The sequence below is a fragment of the Phyllostomus discolor genome, chromosome 6 (assembly GCF_004126475.2).
Source record: "Phyllostomus discolor isolate MPI-MPIP mPhyDis1 chromosome 6, mPhyDis1.pri.v3, whole genome shotgun sequence".
NCBI classification, from domain to species: domain Eukaryota; kingdom Metazoa; phylum Chordata; class Mammalia; order Chiroptera; family Phyllostomidae; genus Phyllostomus; species Phyllostomus discolor.
Genome location: NC_040908.2, coordinates 125,356,091 through 125,377,862, shown reverse-complemented (window position 1 = coordinate 125,377,862; position 21,772 = coordinate 125,356,091). Strand labels below are relative to the sequence as shown.

At 39.3% G+C, this 21,772-nt stretch overlaps 1 protein-coding gene across 2 annotated transcripts; it reads left to right on the top strand.

The window, feature by feature from the left end:
• The first annotated feature begins 4,192 nt into the window (after nucleotides 1-4,192).
• LOC114500400 (interferon-induced very large GTPase 1-like) lies at nucleotides 4,193-20,397 on the top strand. 2 transcript variants are annotated; one of them, XM_028517079.2, is made up of 2 exons: nucleotides 4,193-4,238; nucleotides 9,973-17,293. In XM_028517079.2, exon 2 carries the CDS (start codon nucleotides 9,975-9,977, stop codon nucleotides 17,259-17,261), a length of 7,287 nt encoding a protein of 2,428 aa, XP_028372880.1. In that variant the 5' UTR covers nucleotides 4,193-4,238; nucleotides 9,973-9,974; the 3' UTR covers nucleotides 17,262-17,293. The 2 variants fall into 2 exon arrangements, with proteins under 2 accessions (XP_028372880.1, XP_035886038.1); XM_036030145.1 differs by lacking the exon at nucleotides 4,193-4,238 and adding an exon at nucleotides 20,388-20,397 and having other exon boundaries at nucleotides 9,354-17,281.
• The last annotated feature ends 1,375 nt before the right edge of the window (nucleotides 20,398-21,772 follow it).

The following is a 21,772-nucleotide window of genomic DNA, read 5'->3' as shown; positions in this document are numbered from 1 at the left end:
GAGAAAAAACAGGGCTTTCTAAAATATTAGCAAAATAGAGAAACAGCATCTACCTTAACTCTCAGTCTTTATCAGAGTGGTGAAAGTCACTCTCCATGTTGTTGCAATCTCCATGGTTAATATTTCTTATTAAATCATGGCATGAATTAATAAGAAGTTAATAAGTTAATGAGAAGTAACAGGACATGGGAAACTATTTCTAAAAGTTAGCCTGCAGAGTCAGGATCTCTGGCAGCATTGGCATCAAGTTAAAGTTTGAAGAAAACAGGGATGGCTTCAATCAGGCCCTGTGTATTGATCATTCCATTCACCCTCAATGCATGCTTCCCCATCTTTATCATAATTTGACATATGGTGATCAAAAATCCAGGGTTTATGCTTCCTACACAGGCTGGTGTGTAGTTTCACTTTGAATCTTCATGGTCTCCTGGAGATGGAAAGAGCTCCACTATTTTGGGAGCTTCTATTTTTCCTGCATTTCCACTCCCAGTGCTATAGGATCCTTGGGTCCTCGGGTGTTATTCACTCCATTCAAACAACCTTTGTCATTTTCCTGATGTTTTCCCAGAAACACTTACCAGTCTCCTGGTTACTTTGGTTTCAAGGCAAATCTTAATGAGAAATCATCCCATCAAATTTACCTCTACTGCCTGAAAAAAAAAATGGAGGCACCAAATGAATTTCATTTCTAGAACGGCAAAGCTGCAATTCTTGAGCCACACAAACACCAACCCCCATATACTGATTAAGTACTGAAGTGAGGGTAATAAAGTATATATTGAAGGTTACATGTATTTTCAGATAACAGCTGTAACTACTTGGTTCAATGGGATGCACTCCTTAGAGCTATCATTCTCTCTTAATTACTTTCTGTGCTCTGCTCTATCACACTGAAAAATTCCCTGAAAATGAATCTGAATGTCATTCTTTATAAATTCTTTGTTCGACTTTTTTTATATACCCAATAACAGCTCCTCTTTCCAGATTTTTCTAAATTGTGAGATATTCTGTTATCTCTAGGAGAATGAGACTCTCCCTTGGCTTTGTGGTGCCAACACCCTTTATGATCTCCTTCTCTTCAATGGGATGTACTGCATTGAGTCTCACATCTCCATGAGAACTGAGATTGTGGTTCAATCAGGGACTTTAGAAAAATTAAAAGAGAGAAGTAGGTAACATTTATTGAGCCCTCACTGTATGTAAAACAGTGGGAAAAATATCTCAAATGTTTTGTAACTTGGCACACACATTAGGGGAGCTCTAGGATTCAAATCTTGTATAGTGCACTCTCCTTGCTTCTAGTCAATAGGTGAGGAGACTTTTTCGGATGCAATTAAGTTCTCAAACCAGCAATTCTGAGTTAACCAAAGGGAAGATTATCCTGGGTGGGCCTGACTTAATCAGGCTGTGCCTGTATTTAGGTCCAAGTCTTTTCCCTCCTGCTGGCTTGAAAACCTAAGCTGCCACACTGAGAAAAGGTATATGGAGCAAGGAACTGTAGGCAGTCCCTCAGAGGTGAGAGCAACTGCAGATGACAAACCAAAAGAAAGTAGAACCACCCTGACTGGTGTGGCTTGATGGATTGAGTGCCAGCTTGCAAACCAAAGTGTCTCTTGTTCCATTCCCAGTCAGAGCACTTGCCTGGGTTGCAGGCCAGGTCCCCAATAGGGGGCTCAAGAGAGGCAACCACACATTGATGTTTCTCTCCCTCTTCCTCCCTCCCTCCCCCTCTCTTGAAAAATAAATAAATAAAATCTTTTAAAAATATGTTTTAAAAAAGTAAGTAGAATATAGTCCTATAACCACAAGGAAATGAATTCTGCCAACATATATGGGCTTCAAAGCAGCTTTTCTCCTGGTGAGACTTCATGAGAATACAGCTCAGTCAACACCTGGATTGCAGCCTTCTGAAACCTTAAGTAGAGCACCCACCTAAGCCATGGAGGACTCTGATAGAAACTGTGATATAATATGTGTGTTAGAATACCCAATTTGTGCCATTCTGTTATACAACAGTATGAGAATGATACCGATTTGGTATCTAAAAGTAGGGTGCTGCTGTCAGATACCTTAATTATGGGAACAGCTTTGAAAACAGGCAAGGGAGCAGAAGCTAGAAGGATGACAGAGAAAGCTAAAAATCCTTAAATAGACTGCTGGAAGAAATCTTGACTTTAAGAATGTTTCAATGAATGCTCAGAAAAGTGAGGAACATGATATAGGAAAGAGGAAGAAAATAATTCTTGTTAAATAGTGGCAGAAGTCTTACCAAAATTATGTCTTGGAGCTGTGTACAAATCAAAAGTTACAAGCTGGTGACATATTTAATAAGACTTCCAAGGAAAGTTTAAAAATTGCCTCCTGATTTCTTCTTGCTGTTTATGATAAAATTTGAGAGGAGATAATTTGAAAAAACATTTTTTTAGTAAAGAACCAAGGCCTCATAATTTTGACATTTCTCAACCTCTCTAAAAGAAAAACACAATAGAACTAAGAGATTTGCTTTGATACGATAAATTGCTCTTAGGTGTGACTACATAATCTTTTGCTAATACCTCAGAAAAATCAAAAGGTAATTGTTTTAATCCATTATGAGAATATTTACCTTTTAATAGGAGAGTTTGATGCTTTTACATTAAAGAAATTACTATAAAAGAAGGACTTATTTCTGCCATTTTGTTTTTTTATAAGCATATCTTTTTTCTTCCTTGATTGTTCTGTTACTGCCTTATTGCTTTTTATGAAATATTAACTTTATTCTTTTCTAATTCCATTTTCTGTATATCAATATTTTAAATTATTTTAGCATCAGTTGCCATGGGGTTTAGAGTTTACCTCTTAACCTTATGAAAATCTATTTTGGGTTAATACCACATTAACTTCCTTCCATAGGTATACAAAAATTCTGATCCTATGTTGTGCCAAAAATTACTTTTATATACTTTGTGCCCATATAATATAGATTTATAATGCTTGTTTTATGCATTCATCTTTTCAAGCAAATTGAAAAGAAGAGTCACAAACCAAAAATGCAGTAGTTAATATTGGCTTTTCTTTTCTTTTTCTTTTTTTTTTAAGGTTTTATTTATTTATTTTTAGAGAGGGAAGGGAGGGAGATAGAGAGAGAAACATCAATGTGCGGTTGCTGAGGGTCATGGCCTGCAACCCAGGCATGTACCCTCGCTGGGAATTGAACCTGTGACACTTTGGTTCGCAGCCCGCGCTCAATCCACTGAGCTACGACAGCCAGGGCTTTTATTTTCTTAAGTAGTTACTGTCACCTGTGTTACTTCTTCATGTGGTTTCAAGTTACTATCTAGTGTCCTTTAATTTCAACCAGAAGGACTCCCTTTAGCACTTTCTGTAGGATACATCTATTAGTGATGAAGTCCCTCAGCATTTGCTTATTTGGGGCAGTCTTAATTTCTCCTTTATTATTGAATAATAGCCTTTCCAGATATAGGATTATTGTCTAACAGTCTTGTTTTCCCCCTGGTACTTTAAATACATCATTCCACTACCTTTTGGACCCTTGTTTCTGTGGAGAAAAGTGCTAATTTTTGTTTGTTTGTTTGTTCGTTTGAGGTTCCCTTGTACACAATAAGTCACTTGTATTTTGCTACTTTCAAAATTTTCTCCTTGTCTCTCCTTCTTTCTAGTTTTATTGTAATCTATCTCAGTGTGGATTTGCTGTGTTTGTCCTTGCTGAAGTTCACTGAGCTTGAATGTGTAGATCCATGTATTTTACCATATTTTACCTTTTTGGCCATTGTTTCTTCAAAATTCTCTCCCATCCCTCTCTCCCTCTCTTATCCTCCCAGTCCTCCCATGATGTGTGTTGTGAGGATGATGGTGCCTCACAGGTCTCACAGGCTCTCCTCATTTCAATTGACCTATCATCAACTTTTATGATTTTTAATTCTGCCTGCTCAAATCTGATGATTTAAACAAAAAAAAAAGTTCTGTAATTAACCAGAGACTGAAAGTAATCTCACAAGGTGATTTGGTCATAAATTCCTAACTGGGCAAGTATAAGAGGATAATCATGCTCCAAGTCTATCTAAAACTTTTGTTATTGTTAAACCTCACCTGAGGATTCTTTTAAATTGATTTTTAGGAAGAGAAGAAGTGTGCCAGGGAGATAGAGAGAGAGCACGTGAAAGAAACATCAACATGAGAGAAACATCAATTGGTTGCCCTGTGTAAGGGTCCTCACCAGGGATCGAACCACAACCCAGGTGTGTGCCCTGACTGTGAATCAAACCCACAACCTTTTGGTGTACAGAGGATGCTCCAATAACAGCCACCTGGCCAGGGCCCTACACCTATAACTTTTTTAGTAAAAGGCAAGCTCTGTTCATTGTTTTTGTGTATCTAGGTTAACACACTTTTGAAAAACAGAGTAATTCTCCTTTTCAGACCTCTTAGGAGTATGACTGTTCTCAAGAAAGCATTTTAGATATTCTTTCCTGATGTCATAACTTTGGTTCAAATAAGCTCTTATTAAAATTTTCTAAAAAGGAAAAATGACTCACCAACATGGGCAACAGTGTGGTGATGGTGGGGTGGGAGAAAAAGGTGTATAAGGGGGGATAAATGCTAATGGAAAAATACAATAAAATGTTTAAATATAAATAATAAAAAACACTATAAAATATTTTTCTACAAGTTTATATGTTCTTACATTGACATGTTGAAATTCTTCATTTCAGTTATTGTGATTTTTTACTTCAGAATTTGTTTGGTTCCTTTTTATAATTTGCATCTCCTTATCTATGGTCACTATTTTGGAGACAGAATTCCCCTGGTGTCCTCCAATGCTTTGTCAGTGGTTTTCTTTGGCTCTATGAGCATATTTAAGTCATTTAATTTAAAGTCCTTGCCAAATAGCTCCTGTGACATGCTTCCTCATAAACAGTTTCTGTTCATTTTCCTGTGAATAGGCCATATTTTTATTGTTCCTTTGTATGCTTTTAATTTTTTGTGTAAAAAATAAAGATTTTAAATAACTACAGTGTAGTAACTCTGGAAGTAATATTCTTCATGCTCAAAGTTTGTTTCTCTTTTTTTTAAAGTATACTTTATTGATTATGCCATTACAGTTATCCCAATTTTTTTTCTCCCCTTAATCCCCCCTCTGCCCTTCAACCCTCTACCCTCTGGCATCTCCCCCCACCCACCTTAGTTCATGTCCATGAGTTGTACATATAAATTCTTTGTCTTGTCTATTTCCTATACTATTATTAACCTCCCCCCTATTTATGTTATGCCTATCATTTATGCTTCTTATTCCTTGTACATCCCCCCCATTTTCTCTCTCCCTCTCCCCACTGATAACCCTCCATTCCTGTGATTCTGTTCCTGTTCTAGTTGTTTGTTTTGTTTTTTAGGTTCATTTGTTGATAGTTATGAGTTTGTTGTTGTTGTTGTTGTTTTACTTTTTTTATTGTTGTTCAAGTACAGTTGGCCCACCACCCCCCCTCACCCCAGCCTTCCCCACCTCCCACCCCTTATCCCACACACTCTTGGTTTTGTCCATGTGTCCTTTATAGTTTTTCCTGAAAACCCTCTCCCTTTTTTCCACCATTATCCCCTCCCACCTTCCCTCTGGTTACTATCAGTTTGTTCTTAATTTCCATGTCTCTGGTTCTGTTATGCTCACTTGTTTGTTTTGCTGATTAGGTTCCACTTATAGGTGAGATCATATGATATTTGTTTTTCACTGGCTGGCTTATTTCACTTAGCATAATGCTCTCTAGTTACACCCATGCTGTTGCAAAAGGTAGGAGCTCCTTTCTTTCTGCTGTGTACTATTCCATCATGTAAATGTACCATAGGGTTTTTATTTTTTGTCCTTATCTCATTTATTTTTAGCATTCTATTTTGAAATAATCATAGACAAGAAGTTCCAAAAGTAGTACAAAAAAAAACCTTGTGTCTTTCATCCAGCTTCCTTAATGGTAACATTTTCTATAAATGCAGTATAATATCAAAATGCAGAACTTTACATTGGTACATTATTATTATCTACACCACAGGCCTAATTTAGCATTCACCATTTTTCTAACTTGCATTAATTTGTGTGTATACACATGTATTGCTCTAGCAGTTTTTTCTCATGTCAGGATCTGTATAACCATCACTATAATCAAGATACAAAATTATTCCATCACCAGAAAAGAGCTCCTTTAAGCTATCTCTTTGTTCTCACTCAGCCACCCTGTACATATTTTGTTATAGTTATATCTATTTCATTTTCTTCAAAGTATCTGTATGAAGTAGTTTGTGCTTGATTTTGGTCTTTGCATGTTCATTGTTAGTATATAGAACTGCAATTGATTTCTACTTAAACTTTCATTTTGAGATAATTGTAGATTTATGTGTGCTTTTAAGAAAAAGCACAGAGAGATCCCATGTATTTTTTTTACCCAGTTTCTCACAATGGTAGCATCTTTCAAAACTAGGGTACAATATCAAAATCAGAATATTGACATAAGCCATCTATTTTGTTCACATTTCCCCAATTTACTTGTTCTCATGTGTGTGTGTGCAGGTGTCTGGATTCAGCTATATGCAATTTTATCACATGCATAGGTTCATGTATTGGCCACTACAATCAAAATACAGAATAGTTCTATCACCATGCAGATCCCTCATGTTGCCATTTTTTACCACACCCATTTCCATTCTGTTGTTCTTTCTTAATGCCTGGCAACCACTAGCCTGTTGTCTATTTTTATAATTTGTCTTTTCAAGAGCATTATATAAATTGAATCATACAATCTGTATCATTTTGGGATTGTCTTTTTTTACTGAGCATCATTCTCTGGAGAGTCATCCAGGTTGTTAGGAATGACATATATTAATAGTTCATTTATTTTCATTGCTGAATAGTATTCTTTGATATGGTTGTTCTATAGTTTGTCCTTCACACCCATGAAGGACATCAGGCTTGTTTCCAGTTTTGGGCTATTAGGAATAAAGCTGCTATAAATATTGGTTTACAGGTTACTGTGTGAACAAAAATTTCCATTGATCTCTGATAAATGCCTTAGGGTGTGATTGCTGGATTATATGTTTTATTTTTTGAGACTCTCACAATCTGTTTTCCAGAATGGCTGTAATATTTTACATTCACATCAGCAATTTGTGAATGTATCCAGTTTCTCTGCAATCGCATCATTATTTGGCGTCTATTTTTCTTTTCTTTTTTTAGCTGTTCTGACAAGTATATAGTGATAGCTCATTGTGATTTTAATTTGTATTTCCACAATGATAATGATGGTGAAAATCTTTATATGTGCTTATTTTCTATATCTATAACCTCTTCAGTGAAATGTCTTTGGTCATTTTCTAAATGAACTGTTTTTGTTAAGTTTTTAGTATTATTATTTATTTTAATTGTTGTTCAAGTACAGTTTTCTGCCTTTACTCCCAGGCCAGCCCACCGCCCCCAGGCCTCCTCACCTCCCTCCCATTTTGACCCCACCCCTTGTTTTTGTCCATGTTTCCTTTATACTTGTTCCTGCAAACCCTTCACCTTTTCCCCTGAAATTCCCTCCCCTCTCCCCTCTGGTCACTCCCCTCTGTTCTCTATTTCAGTATCTTTGGTTATATTTTGCTTGTTTGTTTTGTTGATTAGGTTCCTATTAAAGATGATATCATATGGTATTTCTCTTTCACTGCCTGGCTTATTTCACTTAGCATAATGCTTTCCAGTTCCATCTATGCTGTCGCAATGGGATAGGAGATCCTTCTTTCTTTCTGGTAAGTAGAATTCCATTATGTAAATGTACCATAGTTTTTATTATCTATTCACTTACTGATGGGCACTTAGGTTGCTTCTAGCACCTGGCTATTATAAATTGTGCTGCTATGAATGTTAGGGTGCATGGGTTCTTTTGAATTGGTGTTTCAGGGTTCTTAGGATATAACCCCAGCAGTGGAATTGCTGGGTAAAAAGGCAGTTCCATTTTGACCTTTCTGAGAAAATTCCATACTGTTTTCCACAGTAGATGTACCAGTCTGCATTCACACCAACAGTGCACTAGGCTTCCTTTTTCTACACATCCTCTCCAACACTTGTTTGTTGATTTTTTTATGATGGCCATTCTGACCAGGATGAAGTAGTCTCTCATTGTAGTTTTAATTTGCAGCTCTCTGATGGCTAATGATGCTGATCATCTCTTTATATGTCTCTGGGCTCTCTGTATGTCCTTCTTGGAGAAGTTTCTGTTTAAGTTCTTTGTCCATTTCCAATTGGGTTGTTTCTCTTCCTGGAGTGGAGTCATGTGAGTTCTTTATATATTTTGGAGATCAAACCCCTGTCTGAGGTATCATTGGCAAATATGTTTTCCCATACAATTGGTTCTCTTTTTATTTTAATGCTGTTTTCATTAGATGTGCAGAAGCTTTTTATTTTGATGAGATCCCATTTGTCCTTATTGTTCAATTCCTGCTTTTGAATTTATATTTCAAACACTTTCTAAATTCTTTACTAGTGCCTTCAGATGACCTATTCTGTTTATTGGTGCTGTTACATATGGATTTTTTCCACCTTTCTATGCATACAACTGTTCCACTTTTCTTGCTTTCTCATGGTCAAAATTCTTAAGCTTCTATGTCATACCTAGTTCCTACCACTCACTAGGCTTGCTACTGGAAACTTGATTTTTGGTTTCCAGAATATGGTTTTATAGCCCAAGTGTGTGGTTTCCCCTTGCACACAGATACTAGTGTGTTTTTTGATTCCACTACATATTCCAGATTAGCTATCACTGCTGAACACTAGGGGCTGGCCACAATGTGAGGGAGTTATGGGCTTAGCATCTGGGCATTGGTAGTGCCTGCAGACCCAGTGGGGAGATCCTCAGGTAAGGCTCTCCAGGTGGGACATGTGAAGCCATTCTGATGAAGTCCTGAGCACAGGCAGAAGAAACCTTATCCTTTTAATGCTCTTTGATATTCCTCTCTGCTCTTTTCCCATTTCTTCCCTTTGCCTGGTCATGGAGGCCCTCCACAGTACTCTGGGTGCTACTGGAAAACAATGTGTTTCTAAAGCCATATTCCAAACAAATGGGGTAACCAGGCACTCACTAACCAATTTCCTTTTTCCCCACTGGAGAGACTGCCACCATCAGATACTTCAGCCCATGTAATATCAGGAAGACTGGAATGTCAAAGCAACTTCTCTCTCATCTTTGGGCATCTGCCCAAGTCTGCAATCTAAAGATTTTTGAAGCCATGTCAAGATAGATGGGACAGATTCACTGGTTCTCCCAATTCCATATCCCATACTGAGGTCTTCTGCTTACTATCAGAAACACAAGTGGGTGAGACTCCTGTCACATAATTTGGCATATGGTGCTAGATCAAACAATTTCCACAGAGGCATGTTTGTGGATAAGTGTTTAAATATTTGTCATAAAATGGAGACAAATAAGGAGAAACATCTTATGTCACCATAATGCTGACAAGAAGACTGCATTTTAAGGGACCAGGGAATAATAAATATAATAAGATAGTATAAGAAGTGACAGAGAGAGAAGAAGGAATCCATTCAACACAATTTTGATAGAAACTAGTCAAGTAATAATAACTAGTGTTTTCACTCTTGTTTGTAAAGTAAAAATCAAGATACTGATTGCTTGTATATTTTCACACTGCATCAGCTTAATGAGGTCCATGCAAATAATTTTTTTAAGTAGGAAGTGCCAAAAACCAGTCTACTAAGCTGCAGCTCCTCCTGAGAACAAAAAAAGCAGCCCATATGGAGAACACCCACAAAAATGTCTTGTGTGCATGCAAACAGACACAAAATACTTTAAACATTAATGTATTTAGTGGAGCAACGAAATGAAAACATCACAAAGCCTAAAAGACATACATTCTTAGTATTCACCATTTTTGCCATGTGGCTGACATTTCCTAAGTTCATGACACAGGATAACTGAGTGTCTTTTCTCTCCACAGACATGGACACTGCAGAATCCACCCTTGATAAGCCACTTCTCCAAGGGAATAGGAGGCAAGATCTCCAAGACATGCTGAGAGAAGTAGGGCTGTCAGCTGACTATTGGTTGCCCAAGATGCAGGAACACCTGGGTGTGACCTGTGCCCAGGCCTTACAGCACCTAGAAGAAAAAGACCTCCACAAGCTGAAATCCCAGGCACAATATCTCTGGGAAAAAAGGGCCCTAGACAAGCTTCTTAACCTGTCATACTCAAAAGGCTTTTCAGAATTACAGGAGCCTCAGGTGGAAATGGCAAAGAAAAACCAGAAGAAGGCAGAAAAAGCACTGCAGGAGCTAAGACACTTGCTGTCAGAAGGGAGGCAACGACAGGAAAAGGCAGTGAAGGAAAAAGAGGCAGAGCTGAGGCAGGCAATGGAGATTCCCAAGGAGTACTGGCCAGACCCTGAAAAATCTCTCAGAGAAGTGATGGAAAACATCCAGGGGCAACTCAACCTCATGGAGGGGACACTGTCTCACAGGCAAAACCTCACAGATCGAGATCTGGTGAGATGGGCATCGGGAGGGCTAGCATTGCAGGGAATTCTCAAAACCAGTCACCAAAGGGGGCTTATAGAAAAGAGAGAGGAGATACTCAGTGTCCCCAAGGAGTTCTTACTCTTTGGCCCTGAGCAGGGCACACGGATGGAAACAAGGGAATTTACATCTTCACAATCAGAATCTACTTTCACCCAGATGATAGAAAAGCTGGGCTTTAGTGTAACTGCCTCAGCCAAGGGTGGAGGTTGGGGATTTAGCTTGGAAGCTGGTATGGACCACAACAAACATTCAGAATCCTCAGAAGCCCAACAATCACATTCTGAGCACTCTTATTTTTCCTCTACCAAGTTCAGCTATGTCCCACTTGCCTCCTGCCATTTTCCTATTGATCAGCTTCAGTTTTCCAATGCTGCTCTCCAGGAACTGAAATGCATTGAAGACCTTCTAGGTCAGCCTGCAGGCCCAGACAGACTCACATGCCTGAAACTCAGGGCTGAAGCTTTCTTCCACAGGTTTGGCTCTCATGCTAACCAGGGCCCTCTGCACCTGGGAGGAATCTACTGGTGGAAAGCCATTTCACAGGGTTTCCAAAGTGAGCAGCTGGCAGAAGTGAAACAGCAGGCAGCAGAGGCCCTAGATGGTTACATAAGGGGTAGCTACAGAGGCTTTGGAGTGACAGTTGCTGGAGGTGTGGAGGTGTCAGCTTCTCATGCAAAAACAGCCACCCAAAGCACAACCTTCCAAAATCTTCAAACCAAAGTGCAATTGTCAGTAGCCCAGACAGGCGGCCCACCTGAAGCAAATGGCTTTTTCCAGTGGAAAGCTGGCCTAGTTGCCAGTAATCAAACCTGGTGTGTCATTGACCGGGGACTTGAACTGGTACCTGTTTGGGACATCATCTTCTCCAGCCACAGAAATGATTTTAAGGATCCCCTTCAGGTAGCCAACTTCCTGAAAGACAGCTACACTGCTCTGACTGGCCTCCCTGCCCAGATCAAGGGTGGGGAAGAACTACTCAGTGTTGGGATGGTGGCTAGGGATTTCCTAGAGGATGTTAAGTCCTGGGAGGTATCTGATCCTGAAGAGCAACTTCAAAAACTCATAGATTTCATGCAAATAGTGAGTCAAAAAACAAAAAGTTATGACACTTGGGTTAACATATGCCTGACTGATTGGGGTCTGCAAAATTTTCTGGTAAATACTGTTAACTTTTGCAGAATGTCTTCCACTCATAAATTTGTTAAATCTCAGTTGCGAAGCCTTTTGGATCCTCACATCTACAAAGTGGAAAACTTTCCTCAGACTCATTCTATCATGCAATGGATCTTCCAGTCAGACACAGAGCAGGAGCACATCAACATCTCCCAATTTTCTGAATTGATTAAAATCTTACAAGGAACCAAGAATGGCCTCATGGAACTGAAGGCCAAATTTGAATCTGCAGAAATAGTGGAGGAAGCTCAAAGGAAGGCCACATATGAGGTCAGCTTGTCTCTTGGCTCCTTCCTGAATTACCTCCTAGAAACACAGCAGCCAGACACACAGCTCTTGCTACGTTTTATTGCAGCTGGTGTAGGATATCATGTCATAAAAAATACTTTTCAGTACCTTCTCGGGTGTGATGAGTTAGACTTCCTACTGAATGAAATGCAAACTGCCCAAGATAAATACCAGGAGCTCAAAAATATTTGCACCTACAGGGCTCAGGCATTCCTGGTGCTCACAGGTCTTACAGCTACTGCTGGAGTTACAGATATTTCACCAGAGGAGAAAACAGAACGACTTGCATTAATAAAAGAACACATGGGCCAACCACTGTCAAAGGAAGTTGCACATGTCCTCTCCAAACCTGGAGCAGATCATGATTGGGAAAACCTGGAGACAGATTTGGGATTGCTAATTGATGGTAATTATGAAGAGACCACCTCTTTGTTGCAAATGGATGAAGTAAGAAAAAACTTGCAAAATATTTTCCATAAGACGAAACAATCCCTTGAACCACATGATCATGAAAATAACAGATGTGAAGTCATAGAAGACATGGCTTTTCTAAAATTACTCCAGCGTCTAGACCTACAACAATACTACCCAAAAAAGATGAGCAGAGATCATTTCCATCTGATCCACAAGACTTCTGTGTACAACACCCAGCCCAGCTGTGAAAAGGAGCTTCCCTTCTATTTCCTCCAGAAGTTATTGGTGCTGGATTATGAGCTGAGATACCTGGTCTTCAGAGAGGCTGGAAACACACAAAATCAACTTTATCCAAGTGCTTCAAATCCAGAAAATAAAGTTCTTGATCCATATGAAGACTTGTTTGAAGACAGTGATACTTCCACTAATACTTCAGCCACTAATCCTAGATCCCATATTCACCCTATGGATATTCAGATGGCAATTCTTCACTGTGCAGATGGTTTTGCCCGGCAGTATATTTTTTTGAAACTTTCCATTTGCCAGTTTGCCCTCCCACTTCTCATACCAAATCCCTGCAATTCTCAAATTGAGTTCTCTCTCTGGTCTCTCAGTCACATTAGAAAAAGCTGGCAGGAAGCAAGGAAACCAAAGGAAAACATCAGTTTCAAGAATAAGCAAATGTGTCGTGTCCCTACCCCCATTGTGTCCTTTATTAGAGTTGGAAATAACCTCTCTGCTTCCAAATCTCAGATCATGAACTGTCTTCTCAGTAATCGTAGACATGATATCTTTTTTCACCGACATTGCAGAGGGAGCACCAAAGACTGTCTCTTAATGAAGGGTGTGGTGGAACTCTGCTGGTTCTGTCCTGGGGGGGAAGAAGAGGACAGATTTGGAAACTGCTTGGCCTTGACCAATCTTCATGGAGATGCAAAAGAACATGAAAAGCAACTCAGCTTCCTGCAGGAAGTCTCTTCTGTCATTGTGGTCCTCATGTCAACTTCTGATGACAATAAAGAAAACCGAAAAATTGTCCGTGACCTGAGTCAGTCACCAAAACCTTTGATTTATTTACTCGACAACAAAGAGAAAACCATGGCCAGTAATTCTGGCCAGAAAGTGAGAATTGGGATCAGGAACAGAAATGAGGCTGAATTAACAGAGGAGCTTGTTACTACAATCAAATGTTTGCTAGATCTCTCACAGACTGTTCTCAGCTTAGAGAACTGTATCCCATATGCTCGCAAGCAAGGATTCCTTATTGATGAAGATCAGCGAGAATGCAAGGAAGCCAAAGAAAAGGCAGAGGTCATAGTGGCTCTACTGAAAGAAATGAAGATATCTCAGGTGAAGGAAAACTTTCTACCGCTTCAGGGACACCTGTGGCATCTTTGGTGCAAAAAGGACAAAGAACTCTATCACCTGAGAGAAAAGGGTAATCGAAGCATTGAGCAACACAAAAGTGACATTGAGACAGAAAAACAAAGAATACGGCATCAACAGTTGACCAGAGCCTTTCCTCTCAATGATTTATTGCAAGCTGTCCTTCAATTTCTCCAAAATCACTCAGAAACTCAAACCACACTCTACTTTTTGCAATGGCTGAGTGTATTTTTGGACAACCTGACTGCAGGACACTTGGAAAAACTGAATGAGAAGAAAAATGCTTTGTGGTCACTGATACAAACAGAAAAGCAAAAGGCACCAAAGAGCAGCAATGTACTAGATTGGCAAAAAAAGATAGAAGTTATCTCCAAAGAGATTAATGACTGTACCCTTGGAATTGAGCAACTTCTCAGAGAAGTTGGCCAAATTTATGAAGCTCTGGAAGAAGTTTCTGCCACAAAAGATAAACTTTTCCTTTCCCTACCCCAGATTGCTGCAGATCTGCTGATATCTGGTGTTCCCATTGAGCTGATGGATGGGGATGCTTCCTATGTGCCTCTAAGGTGGGCAGCAGCTGTTTTTGACAAGGTCTCTGAGAAACTTGGAAACAAACGGCTGTTTGTTCTCTCCATCCTTGGCCTACAGAGTTCAGGGAAGTCCACCCTGCTAAATGCACTTTTTGGGCTGCAGTTCACTGTCAGCGCTGGGAGGTGTACCCGGGGGGCCTACATGCAGCTGCTGAAAGTAGAGGAGACTTTCACAGAGGAACTGGGCTTTGACTTTGTGCTTGTTGTGGACACAGAAGGACTTCGGGCCCCAGAACTCAGCAACAAATCCAAGAATCGTGACAATGAGTTAGCAACTTTTGTCATTGGACTTGCAAACTTGACTCTGATCAATATTTTTGGAGAAAATCCATCAGAAATGCAAGATATTCTACAAATTGTTGTCCAAGCTTTTATGAGGATGAAACAAGTAAAAATCTCACCTAGCTGCCTCTTTATCCATCAGAATGTGGGGGAAGTCACAGCCAAAGACCAAACTATGGAAGGACGGAGGCGGTTAGAGCAGAGACTGGATGAAATGGCAGCAACAGCAGCTGAGCAAGAACAGTGCTCAGGTATAACTCACTTCAGTGATGTCATTAAGTTTGACATCAATACTCATGTTTACTACTTTGCCCACCTCTGGGATGGCAACCCCCCAATGGCACCTCCCAATCCTCGCTACAGCCACAATGTCCAGGAACTGAGAAGCAGAATTCTTATGACTGCCAAAGAGGACTCTAGGGGAAGCATCTTGAAGATATCAGATGTCAAATCCCGAGTTCAAGATTTGTGGAGAGCCCTGGTGAATGAAAATTTTATTTTTAGTTTTAGGAACACCAGAGAGGTCATGGCAATGAGCAAACTGGAAACCATGTATAACTCCTGGACCTGGGAGCTGAGGAGTCATGTACTAGACTTGCAGAACCAGCTGATCAACCAGATTAAGAATGGAATAATCCAGACACTCGCAACAAGCACAATTGCAGCTCCACTTTCAGAAAAATTTGAAGCCATCAAGCAAGAACTTGACAAATATTTTAACGAAGATCCAGAGAGTGAAATATTGATTCAATGGAAAGTGAATTTTGAAAATAAGCTAATAAACCTTAAAGAGACACTTATTTTAGATACCAAAAGTAAAGCTGAGGGGCATCTTAGTTATAAAAAGAATCAAGAAATACTGGATAATAAAAAGTCAGGTTATGATAAGGAATTATTGGAAAGAAGCCGGGAATTGGCTATAACTCTAGAGGGCAAACAACTGAGTGAGGAAGAGCTACAAGAGAAATTCAATCAACTTTGGGAAAAATGGGTCTACGCTGTGTCCTCAACTGTCCCTCCAGTTACAGAGCCGAACATTGATGTAGATTCTGAAGGCATCCTTTTGGAATATTTTCAAAAGGAGAGAGACATAGTAAACATACTGAAGAAAAATGATAGGAAAATATTTCAAATAAATTATAAGGAACATATAAATATGAGCAAAAAATATGGCCTAATTTCAAGAAAATTAGAAGTATATGATAAGGAGTCCATAAAAACAACTACTGACCACATTGTTTCACAATTCAATGAAATTATTGACAACATTCAGAAGCAACAGTGTGATTACAATCCAAATTATTTCCATGAAATCCTGAGAATAATAGAAGATGGGGTTAAGTCTGCACGTACCGAGGAAAAATACACATTTACAAGTAAATATAAAATTGACTTATCTTCATGTTTATTTCGAAGAGCATCAGAAAAGTTCAAGCAAATGCATGAGGCATTCAAAAGAGCAAATGATCCTGTAAACTATCTGGAAAGCAAGAAAGGTGACTTCTTCACGAGCTTTAAGATCTCTTGTCAAGGGGCAACCTCAGTCACAACATTTGTTGGCTTTTTGTGGAACAAACTCACTCCTGCTGTTTCCACCACCATTTGGGAAAAAATGGTCCCTACAATTGCTGGGGAGATGCGAGCTACCTGCCCAGCATTCAATGGTAACAGGGCTAACCTGGAGAAGCACATTCTTATTTCTCTGGCAGAAAATGAAAACTTTGATGATTACTGGAAGTACATTCATAATCCAGAATCATTTTTCATGAATTACATTCAAAATCATATTAAAAGTTATTGTGCAGACCAAGGAAGTGAAAATATAGGAAAAAATTTTAAAATTATTTTTACTGGCATCAAGACCACCATCCTGTCAGCTATTCATGAAGCCACAGCAAAAGCTCAAGATCAAAGCAGCACTGGGTCTGGATGGCTGGATTTCTTCTGTGATGAGCTGAAGAGTAACTTGATCTTCCCACGAAAAGACTTGATAAACATTGAACACCAGGAAATAAAAGATTTTGAATTTCTCAAAGAAGCCATGAGTGAAGCTTTGGATCCTGCAATGACCAAAGTAGAAAAGGAGTGTTTGAATCCTCCTGTAGAGGAAATGGTTCCTGAGATCCAGAAAATGCTCTCTGAACAACTCTGTGGCTGCTGGAAACAGTGTCCCTTCTGTGCAGCAATTTGTACAAACACAATCCCTTCACATGATGGAGATCACAGTGTTCCCTTCCACCGTCCTCAAGCTGTCAATGGATGGCGATGGAGGCACTCAGAAGAGTTGATGATTGAGTACTGTACTACTTATGTTGCAAGTGATTTTTCATTTTATGTGAATCCTAATGACTCCATCTGCTTCCCGTATAAGAAGTATCGAGAGGCAGGAGGGGAATACGCTACATGGAGCATCACCCCAGACACATCTGCCCAGCCATATTGGAAATGGTTTGTCTGTCACTTCAGATCAAACCTAGAAGAAAAATATCAGAAAAAATTTATACATAGAGGTGAAATACCTGATGCCTGGACCAAAATCACAAAGCAGGATGTGCTGGATGACTTGAAAAAGCAATAATACTCAATGACCACAAAAGAGTACCAGAACCTGAACAACCCTAAAATACCTCCTCTTCACATAAGAACCTTTATTATTTACATTTTAAAGTGAACATTTAAAAACAAATCAATTAGCATTTCAAGAATTCAAGATTTCCTGTGAAAGGACTTAATTTTTTGGTCTCAACATTTTCTTTTTTTTTAATATATTTTATTATTATGCTATTAGAGTTGTCCCATTTCCCCCCTTCACTCCCCTTCACCCTGAACACCCTCTCCCACCCACATTCCCCCTCTTTAGTTCATGTCCATGTGTCATACTTATGAGTTCTTTAGCTTCTACATTTCCTGTACTATTCTTGCCCTCCCCCTATCTATTTTCAACCTACATTCTATGATACTTATTCTCTGTACTTTTTCCCCCTCTCTCCTCCTCCCACTCTCCTGTTGCTATCCCTCCATGTGATCTCCATTTTTGTGGAGATCCTGTTCCTGTTCTAGTTGTTTGCTTAGTTTCTTTTGGTTTTGCTTTAGGTGTGGTTGTTAATAATTGTGAGTTTGCTGTCCTTTTACTATACATGTTTTTTCTTTATCTTCTTTTCTTAGATAAGTCCCTTTAGCATTTCATAAAATAAGGGCTTGGTGATGATGAACTCCTTTAACTTGACCTTATCTGGGAAGCACTTTATCTGCCCTTCCATTCTAAATGAAAGCTTTGCTGGATAGAGCAATCTGGGATGTAGGTCCTTGTCTTTGATGACTTGGAATATTTCCTTCCAGACCCTTCTTGCCTGTAAGGTCTCCTTTGAGAAATCAGCTGACAGACAGTCTGGTGGGAACTCCTTTGTGACTGTCCCCTTGTCTCTTGCTGCTTCTAGGATTCTCTCCTTCATTTTTACCTTGGCTAATGTAATTATGATGTGCCTTGGTTTGTTTCTTCTTGGGTCCAACTTCTTTGGGGCTCTCTGAGCTTCCTGGATTTCTTAGAAGACTATTTCCTTTGCCAGATTGGGGAAGTTCTCCTTTATTATTTGTTCAAATACGTGCTCAATCTGTTGCTTTTCCCCTTCCCCTTCTGGTACCCCTATAATTCGGATGTTGGAACGTTTAAAGATGTCCTGGATGCTCTTAAGCTTCTCCTCGTTTTTTTGAATTCTTATTCCTCATGCTTTCTTGCTTGGTTGATTCTATCTTTCTTCTGGTCCATTGTATTGTTTTGAGACCCAGTTTCCTTCCCTTCACTATTGGCTCCCCTCTGTGTATCTTCCTTCATCTCTTTTATGGTAACCTGCATCTTTTCATCTAATTTGCGCCCAAAATCAATCAATTCTGTGAGCTTTCTGATCACTAGTGTTTTGAACTGTGCATCTGATAGATTGGCTATTTCTTGGTCACTCAAAAGGATGAGTCCTGGGGGACTTATCTGTTCTTCTGTTGGAAACATATCTCTCCGTGTCTCTCCTTTTTTTTTTTTCTTTTTTTTTCCGGTCTGGTCGCTCTTGTTACGGTGGGGGGCGGAGCCTTAGGTGTTCACTGGGGCTGGGCACCCCAGTCGCTAGATTGTGACATTATATGTGGGGGCGGGGCAGGGGCGGGGACCTGAGGGAACAATTGCGGTAGTTCCATTCTCCTGGGATCTCAGTCCCTTCTCTGGGATCCTGGGCTGTGAGCTCTGCCCTGGTCCACAGTCACCGCCTCACTGGGTCCACCAGCCGCAGCTTGCATACTCAGGGTCCACCGCTGCATTCTTGTGCACCCTGGATGACTTACCTGCCAAGTTCGAGCCAAGTTTTCGCCCGACCTCCGCACGCCTCGGACCTGAGCCCACCCGGCTCGTCCTCTCTGCCCCTCCTACCAGTCTGGATGTACGGGTCTACTTCAACTTCTTGGCTGTCTGACTTCCATTCAGATAAATCCTCTGTCAGTTCTAGGTGTTATTCTAGCTCTAAATTGTTGTTGTTCTAATCTTGGTTGTGCGTGGAGGTACGGTGCGTCCACCTATGCCTCCATCTTGCCGGAAGTCTGGTCTCAACATTTTCCAATTGAAAAAACAAATGACTAATACATAAACAATATTATGAAAACCAAATAATATTCATTTAAAACAACTACTTAATATATTAAACTATTATTGACAATGTCTTTTACTGTAAAATATATAATGCTATATAAAATCTCAGAGAAATTTCTTTTGTGTGTGTGTATACTCTTTTTTACTTGTATTTTTCTGTTATCATTTATTCCTCCTACACCATCTTCCACAAGAAATTCATTTGCATAGAGGACAATCACAACCATTGCAGACTGCTACAAATTTTTATAGATTAGCTGTATGGATATTTTAAACCAATATACAATTCTTGGCTGGAATCTACAAATTGCCTTTATCTTTTAAGTATAATTTTCTCACCTCAAATTGTGACAAAAAGTTACTAACACTTGAATAGAAAAATATTCATGAAATGATGATTCCCAAGCATAGTGAAAATTTAGATATATTTTGTTCTCGGAAAAATAACTCAGACTGGAACATATTAAAGCCTGCATCAGTTAAGGAAACGCTATCAAGCAAATGTAGAAAATAGAAATAAAATAACTTTTTCTCATTGAACCATCTCCCTATTCCTCCCCATCATTTTCAAAGTTCCCTCTGTATGCTTGAAAATACAGTTCATAAAAGCTTAGGTATTCAAAGTCTGGTATGCCTACAGGTCTAAGAAGGACTGGCTTTTGGAACAAGATTTATCAGCAGGTGAAAAGGGCCATTTTTTAAAAGATTTTATTTATTTATTTTTAGAGAGGAAAGGGAGGAAGAGAGAGAGAGAGAAACATCAAACTGTGGTTGCTAGGGGTCATGGCCTGCAACCCAGGCATGTACCCTGACTGGGAATTGAACCTGAGACACTTTGGTTTGCAGCCCTCGCTCAATCCACTGAGCTACGCCAGCCAGGGCTAATAGGGCCATTTTAATCAAGGCTGGAAACAAGGTCAGATTTGATTACAACATTAATAATTTTTAAAACTATTTCTTCAATAATGAAATACCAAAAATATGTAATTTTTAGCTTCTGATATTTCAATAAAAATAATTTTTTCTGTACTTAACTGTAAGGAAATGCTTATCTACAAAACAGGCACCCTTGAGACTTTTCACAGTATTCAAGCAATAGGGTTATGATAAGAATAAAAATCAAAAGCTCTCTAAAGCCAACCAAGAACCTGAGAGGGGAAAAAAATCACCCTTCTGCAAACCTACATATCCTGAAACAATGACTTACCCTAGATTCTCAAAGCTGATGAGTTAAAGGAGTCCTGATACAAAGAACAGAATCCTTCATGTTGGACATAAGAGCATCCATTGCCTTCCATCTACATGAACACTCTCTATCCCTCCCTAGACAGCAAAAAAAACCAAAAAACAGACAATCCAGAGAATAGCAGTCAAAAACTAGAATCTTCAGAGCTGGGTGACAGTGTTGATTCTGTTATCTCTGTACCACCAAAGAGCTTCAAGCATACTCTCAGTCTGAGGTCTAATGACCCATGCCTCCAGAAGAAGTCCCAAAATAGAAATTTTATAAAGGTAACAAGTGTTCTTCAACAATATGTTGAAGAGTTTTCCCTTTTGTTCTCTGGAATATAGTCTCAGTAAGGGTTAGAAGAACCTCCTAATATGATCATATTCAAATGGTGACAGATGCAGGACCTCTGCAAGCATGGTGCCTTTTGCATTACTGCAGCCTTGAAAACTGCAATGTGCAGTTAACATTTACTATGCTTTTTTTTTTGTTTAATGAATCCTTAAAGGCCTTTAACTAAGAAGTATCATATATCACGTATTAACTTTGATTTCTCAAAACAAAATTTTTGTGTGTAAATAAAAAATATTTTTGATAAATTCTTCAGTCTTTTAAGCATTATAATTACTAAATGAGGTTCAGAGGCTGTGCTCAATGAATAAAAAACTGGCAAAAAGTAAAATGGGATAGAGAGAAGATATAGTTATAGACATGGGGTTTTCTGCAATAGTAGTGGAGAGAGTAAAGCTGCCATCAAGGTGGGATCAAAATCAAGGTAGGAATTACAATGTAAGTGGATTGGAGTCACTGAGGGAGGGGCTCTAAGGGCCAGTTAAGTAGAAGAAAATTGAGTCTGTAAAGGGGAGAATGACATGATTATCAAAACTAGAAGACACTCATCTCAGGAATAGTTTTTAGGATTAGAAGTACCACAGTTGTAAGACCTCCGACCAAGATGGAGGTGTAGGTAAACACACTGTGCCTACTCACATGACCAAAATAAGGACAACAGAAATTTAGAAACAAAGAAACAACCAGAACTTACAGAAAATTGAACTGTATGGAAGTCTGACAACCAAGGAGTTAAAATAGACATATTCATCCAGACCCTTAGGAAGGGCATAGTAGGGAGGACGGGCAGATAGTGGTCCTGGCAAAAAAGCAGTGGCTTGCAAACCCCAGACATGCAAGGTAGCAGCTGACAAACTCCAGGTATGCAAGATGGCAGCGG

Bases quoted from the DNA above. Each gene is read 5' to 3' on its own strand.
- LOC114500400 (XM_036030145.1), top strand. From the start codon at position 9,975: ATGGACACTGCAGAATCCACCCTTGATAAGCCACTTCTCCAAGGGAAT.